The 19,121-nt window shown below is 37.1% G+C and overlaps 1 protein-coding gene across 5 annotated transcripts in view; it reads left to right on the top strand.

The window, feature by feature from the left end:
• The window catches only part of HSPBAP1 (HSPB1 associated protein 1), a 51,352-nt gene that overhangs the window by 13,094 nt on the left and 19,137 nt on the right, over positions 1–19,121 (top strand). For 2 of the 5 annotated variants that reach the window (XM_043999003.1, XM_043999002.1), the window contains exon 2: positions 6,211–6,396. The exons of 1 other annotated variant lie outside the window; for it this stretch is intronic. In XM_043999003.1, coding sequence (XP_043854938.1) covers positions 6,211–6,396 — 186 coding nt within the window. Of the gene's footprint in view, positions 1–6,210; positions 6,397–12,660; positions 12,745–19,121 lie in introns of those variants that run through there. 2 more of the 5 variants (XM_043999006.1, XM_043999005.1) reach the window with 2 other exon arrangements.

Raw genomic sequence — 19,121 nt, 5'->3', positions numbered from 1 at the left:
TGTGGAAAGAAACTCTAAATCACAAATAATACAGGAAATGAATATCAATACGACATGGAAGTTTCACCTCAGACCCTGCAGATTGGCAAAGATGACAGAAATGGCAATAATGAATGTTGGAGGGGTCTCGGGATAATGGGCACATTGTTGGTGGAGCTGTGAAATAGTAGAACCATTTGGGAATCCGGTTTGGAATTATTCAAAGAAAATAACTAAAATGTCCGTACCCTTTGACCCAGAGATTCTATTAGTTGGTTAATACCCCAAGGAAGCCATAAGAAGAAAATCTCTATAAACACCAAAATATTTAAAGCAACTCTTTTTGTAATAGCAAAGAATTAAAAACAAACTAGATGCCCTCGCTTGGGGAATGGCTAAACAAAATGTGGTATGCGAATGTAATAGGGTATTACTGGCCCGTAAGAAAAGATGTGTGATGAATATAAAGTGCCAAGAAACATACACAATGACTGCAACAATGTAAGTCGAAAGAATGACACACCAAAAAAAAACCAAAACCAGAATGTAACAAAATTATAAAGAGCAAGCAGGACTTGAATGAAGAGAGATTAGAAAATACCTCAAAGCTACCCTGTCATGAAATTGGGTGTATACGTTACACATGTTTTTGTACTTTTTCAGTGTATTAATTGGTTATATAGTGTTGTACTGCTTTTTTCTCTTTTTCAATTTTTTGTCTTTTAAAAATACATAAAAGTTTTTCCACAGAGAAAACCAGTACAGCAAAAGTTAGAAGAAAAACAAGAGACTGGGGGGGAAAGTCTTTGCAGTAGGTTTCTTTCATAAAAACCTCATTTCTAAAATATATAGGGAAATGAGTCAAATTTATAAGAGCCATTCCACAGTTGGTAAATGATCAAAGGATGTAAATCTGCAGTTTTTAGAGGAAAAATCCAAGCTATTAATAGTCATTAGAAAAAAGTTCTACCTAATAATTAGAGAAATAAAAATTAAAACAACTCTGGCACCACCTCAACCCATTAGGTTGACTAAAATAACAGAAAGGGAAAATCACATGCTGAAGGGCAGGTGGAAAAATGGAACACTAATACACTGTTGGTAGACTTGTGAACTGATCCAACCACTCTGAAGAACAAGTGGGGACTATACCTAAAGGGCTATAAAACTTCATGCCCTTTGAACCAGTAATACTGCTACTACGTCTGTACCTAAAAGTAGTATAAGAGGATTCCATATGTGAAGTCAGGTGGTTTTTCAGAGAAAATATGTTTCTTAAATTGTTGACATATATTTAAATTTCATGAAAAAATGAAATGTGGCCATTCCTTGGCCCTTGAAACAGGATAGAAATAGAGGAGACCTGGGGGGCGGCTAGGTGACGCAGTGGATGGAGCACCGGCCCTGGATTCAGGAGTTCCTGAGTTCAAATCCGGCCTCAGACACTTGACACTTACTGGCTGTGTAACGGTGGGCAAGTCACTTAACCCCCACTGCCCCGCAAAAAAAAAAAAGAAAAGAAAAGAAATAGAGGAGACCTGACCTGTGATGTGATTTCATTGCTTCTAAAAAGGAATGAAAGGTCTGTGTGTGTGTGTGTGTGTGTGTGTGTGTGTGTGTGTGTGTGTGTGTGTGTGTACACACACAATCTGTGGCTACTGTATAACTGATTTCATAACTGAAATACAGTTATCCTTTTTGTTGTCCATTTGTTTTAGTTGTGGCCAACTCTTCGTGACCCCATTTGGGGTTTTCTTGGCAGATTCTGGAATGGTTTCCCATTCCTTCTCCAGCTCATTTTACACATGAGGAACTGAGGCAAACAGGGTTAAGTGACTTGCCCAGGGTCACATAGTAAGAGTCTGAGGCTAGCTTTAAACTCAGGAAGATAGTCTTTTGTCTCCAGGCCTTGCCCTCTATCCACTTCGCCACCTAACTGCCACAGTGGTGTTATCCTTTTAGCACTCTCCTTTTGTAGCTATCTCATTTCAACTTCATTTATAAGATTTCTCTGGACTTGCTCTGAAAGTCAATAAGTGTTGAGTACTTACTGTGTGCCAACAAGCACACTTCTAAGCACTGGAGATGCCAAAGAAAGACCCTAAGGCTCACATTCTAATGGGAGAAACATGTAAATAGATATGTACAAATGATACATATACATATATGCAGAGTAAATGGGAGGCACCCTCAAGAGGGAAGGCACTGACATTGAGGGAGACTGGGAAGGGTCTCTTATAGAAGGCAGGATTTGAGCTGAGACTTGAAGGAGGCCTGGAAGCAGAGATAAGAAGGTGGGGAATTTCAGAGATAGGGAACAACCAGAGAAAGGTTTTCTCTCTCTCTCTCTCTCTCTCTCTCTCTCTCTCTCTCTCTCACACACACACACACACACACACACATACACACACACCCATCCACAGGTATTTGTAAACAGTGCCTTCCTGCATCCTTTAGTAAGTACCATGCTGAATTAGTCAGTCGTATTTCTAGAATAATGAGAATTGAACCTGAATTTAGGTTTGAGGTATCTATAGCAGTGCCTTCCCAGAAAGAGCAATTTTGCAGCCTACCTTCTACTTAGATGCAAAGGATTCTAAGTCCCTACTTTTCAAATATTTTCATATAAAAGGAGTTCTCTTTTTTAAAAAGTTAATAAAAGGCATCACTATAACTTAAATCACAATAGCATTTGTTTCTTTAAAAATCATATTTTCCATTTCATATGGGAAAATTCAATAATAAAAGAAAGATGTATAAATGAAAAACATGCAAGAAGTATTTGTAATTTCTTTTAAATACTTAGAATTGTGTCTTCAGATTCCAGATTTCTCAAGGATATTGGAGATTAGAACAGTTAAGGTCGGGGCAGCTAGGTGGCGCAGTGGATAGAGCACTGGCCCTGGATTCAGGAGGACCTGAATTCAAATGTGGCCTCAGACACTTGACACTTGCTAGCTATGTGACCTTGGGCAAGTGACTTAACCCCAATTGCCTCACACACACACACAAAAGAACAGTTAAGGTCCCATATTCCAGTCTTTATCCTCTTCTCAGCATACTGCACTTGGATATAGCTTTAATCTTCCAAATGTTTGAAGGTGGAAATTTTAAAATATCTTTTCTCCCTATGAAGTTAATTATAATAGGAAAAAGTTGAATCTTTCACAAATACGATTATCAAATTGTGTTTCTTCTGACTGATAGGATCATAGATTTAGATGTAGAAGAAAACCTGTAAGTCATCAGGTCCAGCCTTCTCATTTTACAGTTAAGGAAACCGAGGCAAGTTGCCCAGGATCACACAGGTTTCTGAGGAGTATTTGAATCCGTCTTCCTAACTCCAAAACTAGTGCTTTTTTTTGTTGTTGTTGACATGACCACCAACCTCCATTGTTACAAGGTAATTTCCTTATCCATTCCAATAAACATTTATTAAGCATCTCCTGTGTTCCAAACACTGCTAAGCACAGGGGATACGGTTATTAAAAAGAAAATCAACCCTCTCAAGGAATTTACAAAGAGAGGAAGGAAAGGGAGACAGGGTGGGAGTGGGGAGGGAGGCAAGACGCCCTTGTTCTCTGGATTTGAAACCAGGCAGAACAGTGCAAAATGGAGTGGGCTGAGTCCTGTTTCTGCCCCCTGTAAAGGAAGCCATTGGGAGGAGTTCTTCCAGCCCATCAATCTGGGGATAGAAGAGGCTGATGGAGGTGGTGTAAATCAAGGCTTGAGTTATTTGCTTGGTGGTGAGTTTAGAAATGAGATTATCATGGCAGTGGCATCTTATTCTGGGGAGTTAAAACCAGTCACAGCAACAGATACAAAGTACATATTTCTATTTGTATTTCTAGAATATTTACATATTTAAGATCACTAATCATAAAACTCTAACTTTACCCAATTTAGATAGGCTTTTATTTGTATAATTGGATCTAAGGTATATTTAGTATATTGAAAATCATGAATACTTGCTAAACCTAAAAGCCTTTAATATGGAAGAAAAAAAACACAGTTAAACAAATATTTAAATATTCCACTAGGTTTTGTGAAGGATACTGATATTTGTGTGCAAAATAATAAAAGAACAAAATCAATTGCAATTCCTGTGTGAAATCTAATTTTTATCAGTAATTTGACTTTACATACATCATATTCCTTTGAATATATCCTACCCAGCTCCTTACCCCGTGAGCCATCCCTTGTAACAAAGATTTTTTAAAAAGAGATGTCAGCAAACAAAACTAATGTAACCAAGATTACAAGGGAAGCAGCAAACTGGGTAAGACTTTTTGAAACAAGTATCTCTAATAAAAGCCTTATTTCTCAATTATATAGAGAACTGAGTCAAATTTATAAAAATACAAGTTATTCCCCAATTAATAAATGGTCTAAGGATATGAACAGGCAGTTTTCAGGCAAAGAAATCAAAGCTATCTATAATCATGAAAAAATGCTCTAGGTTGCTATTGATCAGAGAAATGCAAATTAAAACAACTCTGAGGTAACACCTCACAACTAAGTGGCAAATATAACAAAAAAGGAAATGGATGTTGGAGGGGATGTGGGAAAATTGTGAAAAGATCCAACCATTCTGGAGAGCAATTTGGAACTATGCCCAAAGGACTATAGAACTGTGCATACCCTTTGATCCAGCAATACCACTGCTAGGTTTATATACAAAAGATATCCCCCAAAAGAGAAAAAGACCCACATGTACAAAAATATTTATAGCAATTCTTTCTGTGGTGGCTAAGAATTTGTAATCAAAGGAATGCCCATCAATTGGGAGATGGCTAAACAGGCTGTAGTATATGGTGGAGATGGAATATTATTGTGGTATAAGAAATGACGAGCAGGATGATTTCAGAAAGGCCTGGAAAGGCTTGTATGAACTGATGTATAGTGAAGTGAGCAGAACCAGGAGAACATTGTACAAAGAGACAGCAGTATTGTTTGATGAAGAACTATGAATGACTTGACTATTCTCAGCAATACAATGATCCAAGACAGTCCTAAAGGACCATTGATGAAGCATACTGTCCACCTCAAAGAAAGAACTGATATTGATTGAACTGAAGCATGCTATTTTTCACTTTCTTTCATTTTTTTTCTTTTATTCAGGTTTTCTTGTACAAAATTCCTAATATGGTAATGCTTTACATAATTGCACATGTATAACCCATATCTGATTGCTAACTACGAGGGGGGGAGGGATAAAATTTGGAATTCAAAACTATAAATAAATGTTTATTATTTAAAAGAAAAAGGTAGGTGTTACGGGAGAGGGTTGGCAAGAATAACTAGCCTATCAACCAGTCTGACAGTCTGTTCAGGATGCCTCAACTGCAGTTTCACCACTTCCAGAAAGAAAGGAGTAAGCTAAGGTTTGGAACAGTTGTATGAGGTATGTTATAAGGCAGAGGTATCATACTTGGGGCTGCAGCAGAACCAGATTAAAATGTCATTAGGAAATATTTGATAAAATAAGTAAAAATATAGTAGAACATTAAAAAAAAGAAAGGAGGAGGCTGCACTTTTCAACCAGAACCCATTTTTGTCATAATCACATAGTATTCATTTAATTTTATTCTTTATATTTATATAATTGTAGCCATGTTTATTGTTTCCCTGGGTCTGTGTACTAATTAGAGTGTGAGCTCCAGGAGAACAGGGACCATTCCCTTTCTTCATGTCCCCAGCACTTAGCACAGTGTAACATAGTACATGTTTATTAAAACGTACTGACTGGCTTCACTCTCTGAATTACTTCATATCAGTCTTCCCATGCTTCTCTTCATTCCTTATATAGTCATCATTTTTTACAAGTGTAGTAGTATTCCAGTACATGTTTGTACCACAGTTTCTTTAACCGTTCCTTGGGCAATAAGAACTTAGTTTTTCCAGTTCTTGGATATCACAGAAAGTGCGTTTATGAATACTTTGATATGTAAAGGATCTTTCTCTTGTCTTTGACTTCCCTGGGCTAAGTGAGGACCCAGGACCTCTAGATGAGAGGGTATGGACATTTTGGTCTCTTTATTAGCTTAATTCCAAATTGCTTTCCAGAATAGTAGGTCAGCTCCATCATCTGTATATCAGTATGTCATCCAGTTGCAATTCAGTAGAAAAATTCTTAGTACTCTGAAGTGTTATCACTTAATTTGCCTTTTCCAGTTTTTAGGAAATGGCCATTTTACACATTTATTAACCTAAAGTGATTTGTTTCTCTAGGTGAGCTTGTCAAACCTTTTACTCCAGAAAAAGCAAGAGAAATTATAATGTCTTTGCGACAACCGGCAGTCTTCTGCAACATGGTTTTTGATTGGCCAGCCCTACACTGGAATGCTAAATGTCTTTCCAAGCTCTTGTGTGGAAAGCAGATACGATTCAGAATGGGGATGAAAAAAACAGATACGGGTAGGATTCTAAGTAGATAATATTTTAAATGACTTTTTAATATCATTTCCACTTTCTCAGCTGTGGTTTTTGTTTTTCTAGAGAAATATTAACCTCTTTTCATCTGTTTTTCCATTTGCATTACAGAGATAAGAAGTTTATTGGAGGTTTTGGTAAAACTTTTTACAGCTATAAATTTTTTTTGTTTGTTTTTTAGAACCAACAGGTGTTTCCTTAAGCAAACAGTATTATTCTATGTAAAAACATTCATACATGTTTTATACACATGTATTGCTGTGTTTTACTTAAAGGTATTCCTGAAGATACTAATATGATGGTACAAAAAGATTATATATTACATACATTCAATAAAATTTTCTTTGATGATTTCTATATAAAAGACTTCAGGAAAGTAATTTCATTTTCCTGAGCCTCAGTTTCCCCATAAGGAAAAAGAAGAAACTGGACTAGATGGTTTCTAAGGTTCTTTGCAGTTCTGTGTCCTAGGATCTAAATTGCTCTTTGAACTGTGGCTTCACCTCCTAGATGGACTGTTTTGTGATTCTGTATACAGTCCTGATGTTGGATGTGATTTTGCTTTCTTTGCCCAAAGAGGCAAACGTGGCGTGTGCTTGTTTGTCATTAGACATCTAAGTATCTGATTAGCTGGATCTCAAATACACCTCCTGGAATCCCTGAGTTCCTTCAAGAGTGTGGTCACAAACACCTTCTGCTTGAAGTCTTTCCTAGTTCTCCCAGCAGGATACTGCTCCCCCTCCCTCTTTCAGGCCACCCACACTACACAGCAATCATTTTGCCTGCTTACCCTGGAGGACTTCCCACAGTGTCTTGGTGCAGCAAATAGAGGTCTGGGCCTGAGTCAGGAAGACCTGAGTTCAAATCCAGCCTCAAGCACTTAGTAGGTTTGTGACCCTGGGCAAGTCACTTGACCTTTGATTGTTGTAAAATGAGGATAAAATTAATAGCCTCTACCTCCCGTGGTTGTTGTGAGGATCAAATGAGATAATAATTATAAAGTGCTATACTGATGCCACCTTTCTGAGGATCCATTCCATCCAGTCCCAGACCTTCTTCCAGGTGCCTACAGCTCTACACTTGCCTTGCTACACACTGATTTCCAGCTACACAGTGCTGTCTCCCATGGTGGGACAAACCCTGTGCAGAGGATCTCATCCGAACTTCTTCCTCAGAGACTAACAAAAAGTCAGTTCTACTCTAACACAGCATGTGTGTTCCCAGAAAGCACCATAACAACCACAAGGTTTATGGGGAAAGTGGGATTGGGACACAGTACTCAAAAATTACCAGTGACCCACAAAAAACTTATAATATATATCTGACACTTGGCATACATAATCTGGGATCCATGGGCATTGGCCTTCTTGCTTTTCCTTGCATGTGACACTCCATCTCCCTACCCCTGGCACTTTCACTGGTAGTCTCCCCACCTGGAACTCTCTCTCCCCTCATCTCTGCCTCCTGGCTTCTGTTCCATCTCAGCTGGAGAGCCATCTTTGGCCAGAAAACCTCAATTCTAGAGCCTTTTCTCAGAGGTTATTTCCAATTTACCCTGGATTTATCCTGTTTGTACAAATATGCTGCCTTGTTGTCTCATATAATTTAAAATTCTAAATGTGGGTTCTAATCTGTCCCCCCCAGTTTTTGGGGAAAACTGACTAAAATCACTGATAAACGAGTTTAGGTTTAAGGGTTTATTGAAAGATAATAAAAGAAAAAGAATGATTAAAAACAGATTTCTTATAACCTGGCAATCCTAGCCTTGCTAATCTTCCACTTTCGAAGTTCTCTGCCACCACTCCGATGTCTCACAGCCAAAGAGGAAGAACCCTTCCCCCAGCGTCTGCTTCCTGCTTCATGCTCCCCTCCCAGAAATGGGAGGTTCCTCAGGCTGATCGGCTAGTGTCATTCAAATTCTTTAAGTACCCCTAAGTACCAGCCAATGTGCTTACAATCCCAGTATGCCAGTTAGTCGCTCTTCCCCAGCTCAATCAGCCCAGATCAATCTCCCGGTGAACCCCTAAGTTCCATTATCTTGACACATTCTCCCATTAACTGTGAACCTCTGGAGAGCAGGCACAGTTTTTTGCCTTAGTGTCCTTGGATTTTAGCAGCATCTGGTACATACTAGGTGCTCAATAAATTGTCGTGTGACTCCCAAAACTATTTCCCTTGTATTTGGAGCAGCTAGGTGGTACAGTGGATAGAGCACTGGTCCTGAAATTGGGAGGACCAGAATTCAAATCTCACTTCAGATACTTGCTACCTGTATGATCCTGGGCAAGTCACTTAACCCCAATTGCCTTTAAACATCTGGGGCCACGACCAGTTGTCCCTGATATATATATCTTGTCACTGGACCTAGATGGCTCCAGAGGAGAGAGTGAGATTGATGACCTTTCACAGCCCTCCCTCCCTTAAATCCAATTCAGTGAAAATCATGACATCACCCCAGTGTCATGATACTCTTTGAGAATGAAGTATAACCCTACCCCACCTTGTATTTACACATATATATTTATATAAAATATATGTTGTATATGCATGTGTGTATAATATATATAAAATGTCTGTTTCCAAAACTCTTAATTCAGTTTTAAGCATGAGATGCTAAAACCTTAGAAATAACATTTGAAAGCTTAATTTGGAGGCAGCTAGGTGGCGCAGTGGATAAAGCACCGGCCCTGGATTCAGGAGGACTAGAGTTCAAATTTATGCTCAGACACTTAACACTTAACTAGCTGTGTGACCCTGGACAAGTCACTTAACCCTTATTGCCCTGCAAAAAAAAAAAAAAATTGGAGAAATATGTTTAATGTGATTGTACGTATATAACCTGTACCAGATTGCTTTCCATTTGGGGGAGGAAAGGGGGGGTAGGAGAAAATTTTGAAACTAAAAATTGTATGAAAACAAATGTTGAAAACTATCTTTACAAGTAACATAAAAATAATAAAATACTTTTATGAATTAAAAAAAATAAAAGTGAAATATACATTATTAGTATCACATGGTACAACCACACAACTAATTAGAGTTTCACCCAAAGAAAAAGAAGGATCTGGATTAGATCATAAATAAGGGCCCCTCTCACTTTAATAGTCTCTAAATCTCAGAGTATGAATCAGCCAGATTCTGACCTTTCTAAAGCCAGAATACAGACTTTTCACCATTGGCCAGAAAGTGAATAAACAGACAAGACCAGGTCCTGGCAGAAAAATGTTCCTTGTGTTCATATATACAGCAATACATTTGTGTATGTATGCATGCACACATGCTTATGTCTGTAATCATCGTAAAATGCCATGAATTAACTATTGTTTCTCAGTGTTCAACAAATTTACAGATTCAAAAAAAATTTTTAAGAAAATTTAATTATTTAAAATACTAAAATATTGGGTTTTTTTTTTTTGCTAAAATTCAACTTAAGTACCATCTTGTGGTATAAATCACTAGTCCATTTTTTAACTATGTGAACAATTTCATCAGCTGCTACTCAGTGATGAAAAGGGTTATATTTGTAAACCTAGTCTCTTTTTAAAATAATAATAAACATTTTTTGTTTTGTTTTTTGGTAATAATAAACATTTTTATTTAAAGTTTTGAGTTCCAAATTCTATCCCTCCTTCCCCTACCACCCTCCCCTCTCCTTGAGGCAGTAAGCAATAACATATGCGTTATACACGTGCAATTATGTAAAACCTTACCATATTAATCATTCTGTATAAGAAAACAGTGAAGGAAAGTGAAAAAATAGTCTGCTTCAGTCTGTGTTCAATCAGTATCATTTCTTTCTTTGGAGGTGGATACTATCCTTTGGGATTGTCTTGGATCATTGTATTTCTGAGAATAATTAAATCATTCCCAGTTCTTCATGAAACAAAGTTGTTGTCTCTGCACAATATTCTCTTGGTTCTGCTCACTTCACTATACATCAGTTCATACAAGTTTTTCCAAGACTTTCTGAAATCATCCTGCTTGTCATTTCTTATAGCACAGTAATATTCAATTACAGTCATATACCACAGCTTGTAAACCTAGCCTTAAGATTATGCAGAGAACAAGGTTTTAATGCATACATTTCAGTTTTCACGGACCTCCACAAGAAAAAGATCTGGTGGAGAGCAGATCATGTGACCTAGATAGCTAAGCAAGTAGACTTCCACCAATCCATTGGTCTGAGAAATTGTCATCCAGAAATTGTCACAGTTACAATGCATAATGACAAAGTGAGCTATCTTGTTAAAATTTTTTAAATTATTCAAAATTTACAAAACGGTGTAAGAGAATTTTAATTTAATTTCTAAATGATTTTTAAGGCAGGTTTGTAGCTTTCATACCTCTGAAGTTAATAAAGCTTAAAATGATACCAGGACTTTTGTGGACTCTGTGTGTGTGTGTGTGTGTGTGTGTGTGTGTTTGTTTTAAAGTCAGTTTTGTCATCTTATCTCCAGTTTAGCACAGTTCTAAGTATTTAATAAGCAGATAGCAAATAGTTATTGATTATAACCATAATCCTCTTAAAGCTTAGCTTTGTCTATTTACTCTTCACCCATGAATATCTTTTTTAAAAAAATTTTTAATTAACTTTCAGTACTAGGGATAATAGATGGTAGTAGTGGTACTAATTACCCCAAGAAGTGGTTAACTTCTCATTTGTTTTTATTTGACTTTTTAATGCATTTTTACACTAATTAATTAAAATATGTCTGATATTCTGGGACTTGTATTCAGTCTGTGTAGCTATGTGTGGTATAAACCCAACTCCAAAGATGCTCAGCTTTTCTTGCCAACACTTACTATTTCCTACTTCAGGGAAGGGATAAATGACACTTAAACAAAATTTTCTTCTTTTTGTAAACTTGTAGCTTAGGAGGCAGCTGGGGGGGGGGCGGGGTGTGGAGAATGGCTCTGGAGTTGGGGACCTGAGTTCAAATCCTACCTGTAATGCTTACTTCCTTTGTGGCCTCGGCAAGTCATATAATTTCCCTGTGCCACAGTTTCCTCACCTGTAGAAAGGGGGTGAGTTGAGGGGAATGAAAGAATGGAGGCAGAATTGGTCTAGATAGCCACTGAGGTCCCTTCTGGCTCTAGGTCTAGGATCCCAGAATCACAGAACATGAGAGCTGAGAGAGGAGAAGCACCTTAGAGATGTCTGATTTGGAGAACTAAGAGGATTCCCCTGAATGCAGCTCCCCAAACAGATTATTCCTAGTTTCTTCAACTGTGGGTCTCAACCCCATATGGCATCACGTAACTGAATGTGGGGGTTGCAAAAATTTGGCAACAGTTTAAAAGGATACGTGTACCTATTTTACATACCTATATACCCTGGCTCACATAAAAATTTCTCAGGCAAAAAGGGGTCGTGAATGCAAAAGGTTTAAGCCCTGGATTATTCAACCATTTGTTTAGACAAATATCGTATTAATAGGTCTTTGTGAAGAAAAAAAATTAAGATTTAGATAATGATACAAATAAATGAGTATCTTTCAGTTTGAGTTTGACTTTTCATCTAGTTTTATATTCTGACTTTATTCAGTCATGACTAAATCATATTGATTTTCTCCTTCAAAATACCTGTCTTTCCCCTGGCATGCCTAGATTATCATCAGGCATTCTGAATTCAGGTGATAACCTATCCAGCACACTCACCCCTACTGTACTAACAGTTTTTAGTGCTTACCTACCACTTTAAACCTTGAGTAGATCTGTTTCTCAACAGTGTTTTTCTAGTATTTCTCAATAATACTACTCTAATCAGATTAGTATCCTCTCTGCCCTACAAGCACACCATGCACATTTCATTGCCTCCATGTCTTTGTTTATGTTATCCTTACTTGGAATCTCTTCCCCCTCTCTGGCTCTGATAGAAATATGACTCCATCTTTCAAGAGGTAACTCAAATCCTTCTCCTCCCATATCCCAATCTTTATTCTTCTCCTGTTCTAAATTTTTAGGGCATTTGTATCACATAATTTGGAAACATTTTATATATGTTATTCTTGTCAGCTAAAGTAAGTGGGAGACTCTTTAGAGGTTGAGACTTTGTATATTCCCTCAAAGTATTTGTCACAGTAATGTACAGAGAGACATTTAGGAAATATTGGTTGGCTGTAGATAATTTGTTCTTGGATAATTGAAAATTTAATATACCTTAGAGATCTTTCCATTGTTTCTCTGTGTTCTGGTTGTTGAAACAGGATGGTTTATTATTCCCTTTTCTTTTGATTTGATTCCTTACAGGGCACAAGGAAAAAAATTAAGAGCATATAAGCGTATGAAGCACCTAATATGCTTACCCTAAAAAGTCAGTTGTTAATGCTAATGGTGAGTTTGACACTCTTCTATTTATTACCACTATTATTTTCGAACTCCTTAATCTTAACCCTAGGATTTCCCCATGTGTGAGTGCTGTTCTCCCAGCCTCACCCCTAGACATATTATTTGGCTCTGTTAAAAGTAATATCTTTTGGGGCAGCTAGGTGGCTCAGTGGATAGAGCACTGGCCCTGGAGTCAGGAGTACCTGAGTTCAAATCCAGCCTCAGACACTTAACAATTACTAGCTGTGTGACCCTGGGCAAGTCACTTAACCCCAGTTGCCTCACTTAAAAAAATATCTTTTAATTGCTATAACTTTATCATTTTAAAATTAAATATCAGGCAAGAATTGATATAAAATTTGTTTCATCCTTTAAAAAAATAACTGAAGCAAATATTTATACTTAAGAGTTTCCAGATATTTTAGAGACTAATGTGAATTTAATCTCCCGTAGTTTAAATGTTCAAATTCATGCTCTAAGTTAAAATGCCTAAATTTCTCTGCTATTCTATAAGAAAATTCAAGTTCCTTTTGTAGAAATAGTCATTTATTCTTGATTTAGGAAGTAAGATCGTAGACTTTTACACCTGGAAACAGGCAATCCTTGATACATAACCACTTTTAGGCAATTTATGAGTCAATTTCTTAATCGTAGTAGATGCACTTAATGATAATTATCAAAGATCAGCATGCAATATTGAATTGTAGCATATTGTAGAAAAAGCCCCAAACTACAACATGCCCATATTTTATTTTATTTTGTATTTGACTATTCTGGCTTTTTTTTTATGAGAAAGAGTAATTTCCAGAAGCTTTTTCACAGACTCAAAAACATGCTTATTTATAAGCTGCCAAATACCAAACTTAGCTGAATTTCCTCTTAAATAGCAAATTTGACAGTCAGCTAGATAAAGGTAGCAACTGCCTACAGTGAAAAATGACAGAACATTAATGATAAAGCTTGAAAGGAAAGAGTTCATATGCTTAAGGTAAATTTTTTTTAAATATACAATCTAAAGTTGTTATGATAGCAGCATCAGAACAGTAAGAAATAAATGTTGGTTGCAACTGCCACAAAGAAAGAATGAAAGAATTCTCTTTTGCAAGTAGCTGAGTTAGAAGGTTTCTGATTATATCATTCATCTCTTTGTATAGTTGTGTTGGACTAGCTAGTGTGTCCAGTGTGAGTAAAAGGAAGGAATAGCTTCTAGGAGCCAGCCATATTGAAACTCTGGGACATGAGGTAGTACAGATTGACTTACTATCTATATACCAAGTCTTCAGTGAATGGGAAATGGAGTGGGAGTAGGGGGTGGTTTAGGAAGGCACAAAACCTTTATAATAACTGTCAAGGCAGCATAGCCCTCTTTAACACTCTATGGATCTGTGATCTCATTGATTTCATGTTCCCTTCATTCATGGGTGTCCATTCTGAGCAGCTGTTGTCCATTTCCTCCCATTGCACTCACCACAGCAAAATACACCAATAGTTAATTAAAAGGCTTATAATTATTATGGTGTAACCAGTTAAGAATTAAAAGTAAAACATTCCTCTCTGTTGAAAACTAATACGTGTTGAGTGATACTAGTATCAACAGTGTGGTTATTTCACTTTCATCTTTCCTTAACATTTTATAATCTTATCTTTTGGCATATCTCTCTTTGAGGAGATGGTGAACCAGGGATGAACAATACAGGCATTGACATCAGAACAAGAAGACACTGACATCTACTTGCCTACTAATGTCAATAAATCTTTGTTTATCAACCATCTAAGTGGTAGGGCAGATTTAAAGTCTTTGGAAAAACAGATTTCTGTACATTTGCCACACAACAATGAGTAACCATTGGAACCAGGTCTGTGGCCCTACCCAACAGCCATGTGTCACCTGGTCTGGAGCTGACCATGTGGGGTATGTGCGAGTGCGGGTGGGTGAACTGTCTCTGGAAATTTCTAGGAGGAATAAGTACTTAAATCTGCTTTGAACTACTCAAGAGCCCTAAGGAAATAATGCATCTTAAGCAGACTGGTAACATTTTTCTTTTTCTTTTCTTTTCTGAGCAGGGAAGAGGGGTTGAAGTGGGGAGAATAATCATTACTATTATAGAAATAAGGGGTAGGACTATATAACGTAAGCATTTATTAAGCCTGGTACTCTGCTAAGTTTTAGAATACAAATATGGAACAAAGACAGTCCCTGCCCTCAAGGAGCTTACATTCTGCTAGGGGAAGAGAGCACATATAGGAGATTGGTGAGCAGAGAAAGGAGCTCTGGTCTGGAGAGTCATAGGAATGGTGGGTGGGTAGAGAGGACCACGAGCCATAGTAGGGTTTATTTGATCCCTGTTGCCAGAACAAACGGTAGAACCCAAAGTTTAAAGCAGTTGGTGTTGCAAAAATGTCTAAGTCACACTGTTAGACAAAGAAAAAACAAAGTCTCCAAGCCAAAGAAAATAGGCTTATTGAGAGGGGGGTCCTGTCTTCAAATAAAGCCGGTCTCAGGTCTAGGACCCAAAGACCCCAAGCCTCAGGATCCGCAGATATTTATACACAATGACTCCTCACAACTTAAACACAACCCAAGTGGTACATGTACAATAAGTGTGAAGTAGAGAGAAAGAAGCCATCAGTCTCTCATCATCCAGTTGGCTAGGCCATTGCATTTCTTTTTCCACCTAAAGCAGTGCCACCTTGATTGCTGGCCACTAAGGTGGAACCCACTGTGCTTGGTTTCTACCAGGATGAATGTTGGTCAGATGGTTTCTAGACCACATGGCAATATAGCATTTGAATTTGCTCTGCTAGTACCTGTCTTCCTTCCTTCATTATTATTTGCTTAAGCTGCTAAAGAATACCTAAACATGTTCAATCACAGTTTGTAGTCTGTAAACTGATTGTTACCATCATTAAATCACTTATACCTAAGGGGTGAGGAAAATCTCACTCACGGTGACAAGAAGATGACCAGAATAGCCAAACCAAATGAAGTACAAATATGCTTTGAGGCTGTCCAGATAGAGCATTCAAGGATAATTGTGTAGTTTCATCCCCTGTCCTCTCAGTAGCCAATAAATAGTAGTTTTAATATTCACCCTTTGCATTGGTAGATGAATATTTGGTTTACATTTGGCGAGATTTGTAACAGAAAATGAAGACAGTGGTTTAGCCAAAAGTAGGGTAACTATAATGCAGACTTTTCTAGGATAACAGTTTGACTGAAAAGTGGTGCTCCATTAGGCCTAGGGGCAAGTCATTCTATTAATAGTTTTAGGTGACTCACTTGGGGCTGAATTCTGTGGAGTAAAAGCACATCAGTATTTGTTAATATTGCCAGGCTTATTGAAATGATTACTCAACACATGATCACAGTTGTTTTCCTACCTGTTTTTAAAAAAGGAACATGTTATTAAACTACTTTACTATCTATGGAGGAGATTGTTTTTGTTGTTTTAAATGAGAGATATATGTAGCTTCTGGATAAAAGTTACTCTAGTACAGAGATGCTTAATCTAGGGTCTTTGACATTTTTTTTTAATACTTTGATAACTGAAGTTCAGTATAATTGGTTTTCTTTGTAATCCTATGTGTTTTATTTCATGCTTTTAAAAACATTCTAAGAAGGGATTTCTATACTTCACCAGGCTAACAAAGGAGTCTATGACAGCACAAAAGTTAACCCCTGCAGAGAGTTTTTGTGAGCTTCTGTAGCAGCAAGTCTTAGGGTGGGCAAGAGCAGACATTGAGATGTCTCCTTGCCTCATTACCCCCCACCATGTTTCTCCATTGTGTTGTGTTTTGAGGAATAGGAAAGGGGCAAAGAAAAGCAAATAGAAAGGCTGATTAGATAAATTAGGAGAACTGTTCCTGGGCAATTTCCTCAGAAAAGAGGGAACAGAATAAAAATGAACCAAACAAGGGAGCTTCTCCCTGCCTGCCTCCTTCCATGCCCTGACCAGCAGAACAGACCTCTAGAGAGGACTAGCTCTAGAGCCTCCACAGAAATACCTAAGAAATGCTTAAATTAATAGATATTTTTTCACTGAAGGTATTTATAATGTAAAAGGAGATTCTTAATTGGATCTCATCAAAGATAAAGAAGACAATACAAATGTCTAACAGCCAGTTTTTTGCTTTTGTTCTCTCTATAAATATACCTCACTAGTATAAGAAAGTAAACATTTATTACAGGTTTAGAGCTGGAAGGCTTCTTCAAAGAACATCTAGGCCAATCCCTCCTTTTTACAGTAGAGGGAACGTTGATCTTAGGTGAGGTGCTGCAGCCTAGTAGAGGAGAAGGGGCCTGGAATTGAAACCTAATTGAGACTTCCTGATTGTGACCCTTGAGCAAGTTACTCATACTGTCTTTAAACCCCCGTTTTCACCTTGATAAAAGAAAATAAGGAAAATGCTTTATAAACCTTAAAATGTTACAGAAATGAGTATTTTCTATGGTCAGGCTCCTAGCAACAAGCTGTACTCCCCAAAAAGATAAATTAGAATGCGATTGATTTTTTTTTTAAGGTCATGATCTGATACTTTAAAAATCAGTACGGAGTAGTGGAGCAAGAACAATACTCAAGAGTCTCAACGACTTGGGTTCAGCCTCTAACATACTGGCTTCATGACTTAAGTGACTTTAAGTACCTCAGGCAGCTCTAAAACTAGACATTGCAGAAGAGGTGCTGATCTGCATTGGTGAAGGGGTTCTTTATGGGGAACTCCTTACACACATGAAATCACTGCTCTGGCAAAAAAAAAAAATAACAGCTTTTCCTGGGACATTTAAAATACTCTGTTTACACATTTTCTGGGGTATACACAGCTTTTCTAGGCACATATACAATCTGCAGTATAAAGTAAAGCATTCCTGTGTAACACTTCATTGTGAAAAGATCATAATCACAACAACAATAATAATAGCTAGCATTTATATAACATTTATCAGTTATATCTATACATGTCATGACATCTAACAGGATATCATAACAGCATGGGTAATGTAGAAGAGACTGCTTGTCAGGCATTGTCTCTCTTCCTGGAACTACATATAAATGTATCCACAGTTAGGAGTATCACCTCTAAAAACTAAGGACAGTGATACACATGCAGATGCATTTGATTTACTCAAAGCTTATCCAGTGTTGTTTTAAGTTCTTAGCCAGTCATTCTCTGGTCAGAGTATGAGGTTGTATAAGAGTTTTATTTTGTATAAACCTTATTGGATCCTCTAGCAAAATAATAACTCCAGTCTCTGGATAAGGAACTAGGAATAAGTATGATTATATAGTCTTTTCTAAGTATAGGAACTTGGGTGGGGACCAGGGGAAGAGGGGTTTATTTATTTGATTACTTATAGAGTCATTTATCACCTTACAAAAATAGTGAAGTTAAATGGTATCATAATGCTCTCTTGATCATCTCATTCATTTCTAGAAACTATCTCATGCCCTATAGATGTCTTTTCTCTTTCGGAAGATCTATCACGTTTTGTTTTAAAAATTCATTTCAGTAAATATTTACAGTGATCTCCTACAGGTTAGATGGTATAAGGTTTGCTGCTTTGCAGTTAAGATTCAGAACAAAAGACCAGAATAAGGGAGGAATAAATATAGGAATAGAAATATACATTTATTTAATACTATGTTAAAAGCCTCCTTAGACTACATAAGAATATAGTATCTAACAAAATATCACAATAATAAGCTAGATCAAGGAATAATTTGCTCAGTTCAGTATTCTGCCTTTGACAGAGAATTTAATAGATGCCCTCTATAACACTTTGGAAGGCTGGGGGTGGGGGTGGGGGGACAATGAGGGTTAAATGACTTGAAGGGTCACAAAGCTAGTAAGTCTCAAATGTCTGAGGCCAGATTTGAACTCAGGCTCTCCTGAATCCAGGGCCGGTGCTTTATCCACTATGCCACCTAGCTGCCCCCTATAATACTATCTTAATAAATTAGAAATACATGCAGAACATCAAAATTCTTCCTTAATGATTTCTTTATTGTTCTAAAGCCTTGTAAATATGTGTGTGTTTAGTCTGTATAGCTTTTGTGTAATTTTCATGTGTTTACTGCCCACAATATATACAAAAAAGCAACCTCACTGAACCAGAGTAAATGGAGAGAAGGCCATTCTGAATTAAATTATATTTTAAAGAAATGAATTCTTATTACTTTGAAGTCTATTTATACCTTGAACTATTAACAACGTACTATAGGACCTCCTCTAATGAATATTTAAGACTCATTTGTATGAACAGCATCCATTTTCATTCATCTTGTTAAAGTTCTAAGTAGGTTAAACATGCTTTTTAAAAACTATTTATTTATTTATTTTGGGGTTTTTTGTTTTGTTTTTTTTTTTTTTAGTGAGGCAATTGG

This window comes from Dromiciops gliroides, chromosome 3, assembly GCF_019393635.1.
Source record: "Dromiciops gliroides isolate mDroGli1 chromosome 3, mDroGli1.pri, whole genome shotgun sequence".
Taxonomy (NCBI): Eukaryota; Metazoa; Chordata; class Mammalia; order Microbiotheria; family Microbiotheriidae; genus Dromiciops; species Dromiciops gliroides.
Note: the sequence above shows the minus strand (reverse complement) of the source record. Positions and strands in the feature narration are given on the sequence as shown.